Source organism: Gadus chalcogrammus, chromosome 4, assembly GCF_026213295.1.
Source record: "Gadus chalcogrammus isolate NIFS_2021 chromosome 4, NIFS_Gcha_1.0, whole genome shotgun sequence".
Classification (NCBI taxonomy): Eukaryota; Metazoa; Chordata; class Actinopteri; order Gadiformes; family Gadidae; genus Gadus; species Gadus chalcogrammus.
Window position 1 is genome coordinate 8,226,126 of NC_079415.1, and position 10,000 is coordinate 8,236,125.

Sequence of the window (10,000 nt, forward strand, 5' to 3'; positions counted from 1 at the left end):
GTTAGCCATTTGGGCAGACGATTAGCAACAGACAAAGCAAAAGTGCAAACTGTGTTCTCTGTGTTGTTGTCCATTGTTGTTAAAACTCTAAATGGCGGCAGACTTTATTATGGTCCATGCAGCGGACGCTTGGTGATGACGTGTTACGACGTGATGACGTATCTACAAGAGCCTACCGTGGCCAGGCCACAGTTGCGAAGGCCAACGGCCACGGCCAGATGGCCTAGTGTGAGTGCAGGCCAGAGAACAATGGGGCCAGTTGAGCACGGTCAAGTGAGAAAACGGCCAACGGCCACGGCCAGATGGCCTAGTGTGAGTGCACCCTCACTCTCCATTCACTTATTTCCTTTTTTGCGTCTTTTCTTTCAATTCCGATGAATCGGAATCTAAAATGAATGTCGACTTCAAAAAACCCAGTTATTACCCAACACATGTCCCATATGACATAGTCCCTGACTCAATTCTACCAACCCAATCAATAAATTGGATCCAATTAATGTGATTCTTAAAGATATTCACGACACGAGAGGAAACCGTCTCCTTCTGCCGTGGCCCTTTTCAGTCGCATAAGCTTATCTGTCCCGGTAATTAATGAACAGATTGGTGTGTTCGTGAGAAATGGTTTGGAGCTGGGTCTCATGAGTCCGCCAGGGAAACCATCTCCCGTTTACACAGCTCCTGAGTGATGAAGCAGAAAGCTCCAGTCAGCAGCTCTTCTTCGCTCATCCTCTCCCTCTTTCTGGTTTTCTCACTCTTGCTCTGGGTCTCGCTCTCTCTCTCTCTCTGAGGTCGGATAGGGTTGATTTAGACTTGTGAGACCACACCCGATCTTGTAAGTTCACACTTTGCTTCTCTCTGCAGATTGCTCTGCCCCTCGATCCTGTTGAGAGATTATTCCAAACATTTAAAAATGCTAGGACCAATCAGTGTGCACCTTGTTCTTTATTTGCTGAAACTCCCTCCCCAAGCCCTGCCATTTAAAAAAAACAATGGCATAGCCCGGCAAACATTTTTTATCCGAAATAGAATGACTGAGTAACGATGTTAAAAGATTAACAGCAATCTGCACGGAAGGCTTTTCTCAGATTAAATTATGGGTTTTGCTTTACTTCCAACCGGATTCGGCAAGAGCAAATAAAGCCAGAGCCTGACTCTGATTGGCTGGGGCTTTGTGAACAATGTAAGGACGCAGACGTTTGGAAATCAATCGCTGCCCCAGCCCAAGTCCAGAGTGGTATTGGACTTGGATACTGCGACAAGAAACTGTGGATATCCGGATGGCCTCATGAGGCTGGTGCTGACTCACTTCTCACATGGACGGCAAACTCCTAACCATTCCCCTTAGCCAAAATTATTTTATTTTGATTATTTATTCAGGAAGTGAGGAAAAAAGATTAAATCCAAAAACGTGTATTTATCTAGCCTTCTGAGACATCCCGATCTTGCAATTTCCCATTTCAGTTTCTAGCAGTCTGTTCTGGATCCCGGAGACCAGTTTTCTAAACCAGCGCTAGGGGAAGACGTTTAAGTTAATGACGCATCAATGAGTGACACAGTCTGCACACCGTCAAAAACAATGGTGGTTGTAGCAATGGACAGAACAATTGCAACAATTTTATCTGAAGAAGACAGAATAACAATGGCAAACATTAATTTGCACTGTAGGCTACCCTTCCCTTAAAGATGATGTTTGCTTTTCTTTCGAAAGCAAAGAGTCATTTCAATTCAGCGTAAAGCCATGCCTATATTTGGGAATCATTTAAATGCTCAGACATTCACTGACAAAAGCTCCTTCCACTTTCTGTTTTAAAAGAGGCCAGACTGATCCTCGGCGACAGTTTCTAAACGTGTACTTTCGAGATCAGGATGGCGTGTCATCCACTTCTCCCTTTTGTTTTCCTAAACTTTCTTTTGTTCCACTTTCACTTTCACTTTCACTTTCACTTGCCTCCACGGTTTGCCCCGTCCCTTTGAACATGCAGTAAGGAGCCGTTGTGTTGACCCGTTTGTGGTGCAGGTGCGGTCCGACTACGAGCAGCTGAGGCGGACCTTTGTGCTCGTGAGGCGTGAGAGAGACGCAGCCCGGCAGGATAGGACCCACCTCCAAATCAAAGTAGAGAAACTGGAAGAGGTTCTGAAGGTGTGGTCTGCGTCTAAGACATTGCTGCTTTACGTTACTGTGTGCATCACCTTCTTAATACATCAACGTTTTAGTGTGGGGTTTAATATGACAAAACTGATGTCTTATTAAAACTCTCGAATGCACTATAAACTTAAATGCATTATAAACTTCCAAGCAATCATTGTTATGCATTGTAAATGAACAGCAGATATTAATTGCTTTTCACAGTTTTAAATACACTTTGGAGGTTTGCCCTCACAAAAACAGGACACTAATACAAAACAAGAGAGGCACATAAATCACAGCGTAAACTGTCATCGGTTTGTTGTCATTGTTTGGTCGTCTGTGATTAGAAGCCGACTTCGTCATTACAAATCCCCCCCCATCTCAGTAGGGTTGTTTGTAGAGCTTATCGAGGAGAGCATTATACACTAAGAGCAACGGACCCACTTCTGAATACAACAGAAAAAATGTGTCAAATTCTAATTGTGTATTGACTCTGATGATAGGAATAATGTATGCTGCCGAGAAATAACACCATCTTCTGTTGGTGGGGGGGGGGGGAGAAGCAGAGAAGAATGTAGGAGGAGAGAAGCTTGTGGCTTCAAAGTGCAAACAGCTGAATTGTGGTTTCAACAGGGATACAATCTGCTAATCAAAGGAACATTAGCACATCCCCTCCGCAGGAGAACAGGACACCAATCAGTGTATGTGTATTATCTCGAGGAGCTTACATTGCGTAACGTGATGCAGGCAATCAACCGAAAGGCTTGCATAGATTATTTACATCAATATCACATACTTTTTTTAATCGAGACATGGCCTCATTACTCTCATGAAAGTGATGCTGCTCACGAAAGAGCCGTCATAGCGGTGAACATTTTTGGCAAGATGTCAAATTTGAAAAAGTTTGCACATGTTTGGGAGAATATCTGGTGACACTTTATAATAAGGTGCCATAATAAATAGCAAACTAGTCATTACCTAACCCTTTGTTAATATTTGTTTTTTGTTAGTAAAATATCTATTTGGCGCAAGTTAATAGTTTTTTTTCACTGACCACAGAGTGTCGCGTGTTAGGGTTAGGCTTAGGGTAGTGTGTAAGGTTTAGCGCCGTGTGTTATGGTTAGGGTTAGGGTTAGGGCCGTGTGTTAGGATTGGGTTAGGGTTTATGCAAACAACTAATATTTAATTATGATGAAAAAACGATTAACTTGTGCCAAATAGATATTTTAGTAACAATTAACAAATATAAACAAAGGGTTAGGTAATGACTAGTTTGCTATTTATTATGGCACCGTATTATAAAGTGTTACCGAATATCTTTTGGCGAATATGTTGGCCGGTGTTCACCATGATACATCACAGGATATTTAAAGGCACGGCCAAATAATGAAATGAATGAATTGAGGTCGGGCCAAGAGTTGATCAGTGCTCCATCTCAGCTCACCTTCTGCTAGCACAAAGGCTAAGTGGAAGAGGAACCCCTCGGCCCTGTCTTCACAGCACAGTTCAACGTGTTCTTGAACAATGCAATTACAGTCCCGACTGCATTAATGCCTTTAATTGGTTTCTTAAGCCGACAGAGGGTCATTCACCCTGTCTTAGTGGTCTGGTTGAGAACGACAATCAGACTGCCTTTGCTTTGTAAAAGTAACATCTGTGGTACAGACGTGTGTCCTGAGTGACGACCGCGTGGAGTTTTCTGCCTCTTGTGTCGTTAAGCTTGTTGATCACGCTGTGTGTGTGGCTCAACATAAGTTAAGTTACCCACGGAAGTTCTGCAGCGAGCGAGAGAGAGGAGGGCTGTGGAGAGAGCGTCCAATTCTTCTTTTTATTATGCAAGGCAGCGGGACTCCTCCAAATCACTCCCCCAGCCAAAGAGGCTTTGCTCTTCCACTGAGACTGAGAGAGAGAGAGAGAGAGAGAGAGAGAGAGACAGAGACAGAGACAGAGAGAGAGAGAGAGAGAGAGAGAGAGAGAGAGAGAGAGAGAGAGAGAGAGAGAGAGAGAGAGAGAGAGAGAGGAGGAGAGAGAGAGCGAGAGAGAGAGCGAGAGAGAGAGAGAATGATGACTGTCAGAGCTTCCAAAGCTCCTTTTCAAAAAAATATTCTTAAGCCCCTCTGTGAAACATCTCAGGGTTATAAGTGTGTTCCTCAGTGATGTGACAGCTGGCATAAGCCCTGCAGATAGGGGCCGCCACGCACTCATGACTTGGCTAGTTTGGAGAATGATGTTGATTCTGTGCGTGTGCCACGGCTGGCAGGTAGTTGATGAGTGGAATTAGGTCCTCGCTAGTGTGGTGTGGGAGACATAGTAAAACATTTGGTAGCGCTTTGGAGTAACTGCAACTTTGAAGCATTAATAAATCATAATCAGTTATAAATTATTGACAAAATAATGAGATAATGGTTAATAATTTAATCTAGAAAATGTGAGTTGGTAATTCTACTAATACTATTTTCTAATTATCTTAATAATTATTCATAACTGATTATTAATAGCTTACTAATGAGAATCAATGTATGAATAATGCTGCATAAATGAGGATTGTTACTTCTGCTTTATTAATTGTTAAAAGTTGCAGTTGTATTAAAGTGCTATCAAACATTTGAATTAAGTGGACGATGACAGATATCCGTTCAATGGATATACACAATAGAGGCTAGCACACTGAGGTGATTGTGTGTGTTCATTCTAACTAACCTCCCGGAGACTAAAGCCTTGGTCTCTCGTCTCAGAGACTAGAGCCATGGTCCCTGGTACCTCAGACTAGAACCATGCTCCCTGGTACCTCAGACTAGAACCATGGTCCCTGGTACCTCAGACCACAGCCTTGGTCCCTGGTACCTCAGACTAGAACCATGGTCCCTGGTACCTCAGACTAGAACCATTGTCCCTGGTACCTCAGACCACAGCCTTGGTCCCTGGTACCTCAGACCAGACCTTTGGTCCCTGGTACCTCAGACCGGAGCCTTGCTCAGATAGATAGTGTCGCTTGCATCCCGTTTCTCCTCACAAGTCCCAAGGCCCGTCGTTTTAACCAAACGCTGTGTTTTCCTGTCTTCATCCCATGCTCCAGCAAATGCACGATGTCGCAAAGGAGAGACAGCGGCTGCAGGTAGAGCATGAGCGAGCCCTGGAGCTCCTGCACGGCAAGCAGAGGGAGATTGATTTACTGCAAAGGGTAAGAGCAAAACCAACATGAGCTAAGCTAACATATAGAGGATGTTCGTGTTAAATGATTCCATAGTAGCAGCGCAGGCGTTTGGGGCGAAAGCTCTGATGCAAGTCACCCTCGCTGAAGACCCTTGCAAATATCATGGCAAATAAATCTTGAGGAAGGTGATCCATCTTAGCCAAGTGTCACTGTCTCTCGGGTGAAAGGCACATTCTGGTTTTGCATAGAAGCGTACGATAATGAATAATGCCTGTGAAAAAAAGTATGGATGGACCTCACTCATCCCCTGCGTCACAAGAACTGTGCACTTTAATTGCATAGAGAACACTTCAATAACTTTGCCAAGATTGATGGTAAAATGTATTCAAAATCTTGCATCCAATATGCTAGTCTAAGATCAACTTCGAGATCAAAATGAAATGTGGGCCAAATCCTGACATCAAATTCAATCGTTTTTGTTTACTTTCACAATTTTAACAGTTCAGGAAAAATTGACCTGTTCTACATTCCTAGAAAAAGGTCTATAAAACTGTAGCTATATATAGTAGATATAGTATCCTATCTTTGTAGAACTGCATGCTGTTCTACAAAGTTTCCAGGGTTGTTGGTTAACAACCCCTCACCTTCAAACCCATTATTTGGTTCCTCGTTTGGCCCATAGGTAGCGTGGGCCAACTAGAGACCCTTGAGTTGGGAGTGCTCTACGTGCGTGACACTACAATGCAGTTTGCTCCTACTGCTGTACGGGGCCCTGTCCTCTTCTATTGTTAATCCCATCTGAATATGTCTGCTCAAGCACTGTAGCTCTGATGATCTTGTGATTCGTCTGACTACTGTGCTGACAGTCGTGTGTCTGCCTGGCTCAGCTCACCCTGACCGCAGTGTCAACCGTCGCTCTGTGTGTGTGTGTTTCTGTGTTCGTCTGTGTCTCCCACAGGCTCCACTCGAAGCAGACCACGAACATGAAGGAGCAGTGCATCTGCTAGAGGTACGTCTATAAAGGACTCCTGATGTAATTACCGTGGATACAATGGTGCCTCTGTATCCACCATGTGTTTGCAGCCTTGTTTAACCTCATGCACCAAAGATGGTTAATCCACCTCAAATAGGGCCAGTGTGATGATTATTTACATCAATATCAGTTTACCCAAAAGCCTGATTGTAAGATACGTTCAGATAGGATTAAAGCGACAAAAACAACAACATCATCTATATATATAAAATATAAAAAATATAAAATAAACTTAATTTATTTCATATGCTAGATGAGGACAGAATTTAGAAAAATGAAGAGCCAGATCTTTGAGCCATTATTAGGTGTCATAATCCTTCAGTTTAGCCTAGCTCCGTTAAGCTATCCTGAGCACGATAGCACTGGCTCACACAGCTTTTCTACATCCCCGCTCACCATGTCTGTGGCCGGATCTGTAATAATCGTCTGACTGGCGTTGATCGACCGTCACCGCAAACAAAATCAAATATCCGTCACGACCTCAGCCGGCCAATAAAAGGTCTGCGTACAGCTCCTCTCTCCTTTCCCAGAGTAAGGGCTTTGTGTCCACAGCTACGCCCACCGTTCCAAAGTTGAAGTAGGGAGTCAAAAGGAGGGCAGTGTCTAGCTTTTTGGAGTTCCTCTGCAAAATAGATATTTTTTGCATAGGCTCTGCACTATTTTCGACGCTGTGGATTATATGGCTCCCTGCCATGCACTGCTGGCACAATTATGTTATCAGCTGCCTCTGGCTGGCTAGTCTACGCCGAGGGTAGCCTTGTGTCAGCAGTGCGTTACCATTTGTGTTTGTAGACAAACGACAATCTTACGGTGTTGTTACTGGCACTTTTTGAATTAGAGACTATTCGGATTTCCTTGGAAATCTTTAGAAAGGAATTGAAAGTGTATTCCCCTCACATTAACAAGAGTTAGGCCAGTGTTCCTCTGCAAGGCAAGGGAAGCGGCTAACAGGAAGCGAATGCTAACGCAGTGGAAACCCCCTCTGGTTGCACAATGATGAATTTAGCATAAAACAACTGGTCCAATTCAGAAGACATGCAAACGCCGATATACAAATACCTTGCCGTATCCCTTTAAGTAATAACAAATCAGGGGAACATTCCAACTGGAAAATACCTAGCACATAAAAAATACCCCTTTCCGCCCCCAAAAACAATAAATTAAATGAATTAGGCCATTATGCAGCAGAAAGAACATAAAATCCACTCAAACAAGGCCATTGCAAAGAAAAAAACAAAAGGCACGATCATCCAGTGGCACTGTCTCGTCAGCTGGCCACCTCGCGGGGCGAGGGAGCCGGTACTATTCTAGTCCCTGTTTCTAAAATAAGACTGTCATTAAGTCCGGCGTCCGAGGCCCTTTGACGTCACCACACGGGGACACCGGCCGCAGGGGGTAGGTGTGGACGTGTGGCGCTTCGTGATTGGCATCGCTCCCCTCGCCCTCTCTACTTGCTGCTCGTGGGAGTTTACCAACGCTGTCGACGGAAGTGCTTAAAACCAGAGAGTTAAATTCAACACCAGTCCGTATAGTCCACCGGGGCTTACGCTGAATGTCCATTGTCCGATCACATGGCTGAACACGAAGGGAAAGGGAGGCGATGCCAAATCGCGGAAGCACGGGTATGGTCGGGATGGGTCATAAAGGTGACCTATTTCAAACCTATACAGGTTTGAATGTGATTAGCCAGTACGAGCCGTCAAGAAAATCTGCCTCTTCAGACATCACATGTGGGCGTGTCCACCTAGATGTATGACGGATAGATGAGCAACGTTTGCTACAGTCCACTGGGTAGGCTGGTAGACGGATCTATCCAGCACACATCTAGGCGGACACACTCACTTGTGATGTCAGTGGAGGCAGATTTGCAAAATGGCTTGTAACGGCTAATCACGCTCACACCTGGTGGTATAATATGTCACCTTTAATTCAACACCAGTCCGTACGGTCTGCTAGTACTCATTGAATGTCGATTGTCCACTCACATGGCTGAACTCGAAGGGAATGGGAGGCCATTACAAATTGCGCTAGCACGTGTATGGTCGGGCTGGTGTCATCTATTTTAGCATTTTGCTGAGCGTTGTACGTCCTTCTGCATCAGACGTGTAACAGCTCTCATTGATCAGAGTCGTACGCTACGCTACTGCGCTGCACAACGCAATACAACGCTTTCCTCCTTAGTCTAGCAGGGGGGGTTAGAGAAGAATTATATCAGTGCTTCATCTACTCCAGAGCGTTTTCTACTCCGCTTTAAATCTCTTGTCATCATCAAAACGGACGGGAAGAGGGAGGTAGAGCTATAGATTGGAAGAGAGCGATATATGGAGAGTGAGAGATGGAGTGATAGAGAGAGAGATAGATAAAGAGAGAGAGTGAGAGATGTAGAGAGAGAGAGGGATAGATTGGAACAGAGCGATATATGGAGAGGAAGAGAGAGAGAGAGCGAGAGAGAGAAAGAGATAGTGATTGAGAGATGGAGAGAGAGAGGAATAGATTGGAAGAGAGCGATATATGGAGAGGGAGATGGAGAGACAGAGAGAGAGAGAGAGAGAGAGAGAGAGAGAGAGAGAGAGAGAGAGAGAGAGAGAACGAGAGAGAGAGAGAGTGAGAGATGGAGAGATTAGGAGAGATGGAGAGGGAGTAGCCTGTTAAACTGAGTTCAAGTAAGGTCAAATTATTTTCCATCTCCAGCGCATTAACAAGATTTCCTGAGGAAAAGAAGCCTTAGAGAATGACCAGGCCTAACTTGGAGGAAACCTAGGAACACAGTCAGCATAAACAGAACAGTCCGGAAGTTAATCTTCGCAGGAATACTAGAAATGCACAATATTTACTCGATTACTTTTACCGGAATTTTACCGGAAACACTTGGAACAGAAAACGTTTGACTATACATGTACATTTACATATGCCTATATTAAATTGATACTTATATATAGTATACAATGTGTTCTCTTAATTTGCACATGACACAAACACACTATACACACACACTGTACACACACACCACACACACACACACACACAACCACACACACACACACACACACACACACACACACACACACACACACACACACACACACACACACACACACACACACACACACACACACACACACACACACACACACACACACACACACACAAACACACACACACACACAAACAACCCATTGTCTTTCTGTTCTCGAGCCATTATAAATAAGAAATGGCTTTCTGTGAAGGGCTGCTTATTATTCCCAATAACATTCTCCACAACGTCCATCTTCCGGGCTGAGTCAGCAGATTTCCAAAGTGTGCTACCTTCCTCAGAGAGAAAGATGGAGAGACAGAAAGGGTGAGAGAGGGAGAGAGAGAGCAACAATAACTCTCGCTCTCCCCGAAGTCGTATGCACAGAGTAGCTGTGGGGCGCCTCACTCTGCTAGCCACCGTGCTAGCCACCGTGCTAGCCGCCGCTTGTCAACCTAAATCACACCGAGGGCCGCTAGCATAATATCTGTAATGTATATGACTTTCCCCCAGCATTATAACTCCACGCCTTGTTCAGCAGCCTTATCAAAAGCTGCAGTGCCGTTGCATAGGGACGACCCCGCACTAAGACCTCCCTCGTATCTTTGCGCTCTGATTGGACACTGAGGCTTTGGATCAAACGAGCACCACATGGATATTAAAATGTCTCGT

At 44.5% G+C, this 10,000-nt stretch overlaps 1 protein-coding gene across 1 annotated transcript in view; it reads left to right on the forward strand.

The window, feature by feature from the left end:
* The window catches only part of rimbp2a (RIMS binding protein 2a), a 70,139-nt gene that overhangs the window by 35,007 nt on the left and 25,132 nt on the right, over positions 1 to 10,000 (forward strand). The window contains exons 4-6 of the mRNA XM_056587750.1: positions 2,018 to 2,140; positions 5,205 to 5,309; positions 6,241 to 6,291. Coding sequence (XP_056443725.1) covers positions 2,018 to 2,140; positions 5,205 to 5,309; positions 6,241 to 6,291 — 279 coding nt within the window. The remainder of the gene's footprint in view (positions 1 to 2,017; positions 2,141 to 5,204; positions 5,310 to 6,240; positions 6,292 to 10,000) is intronic.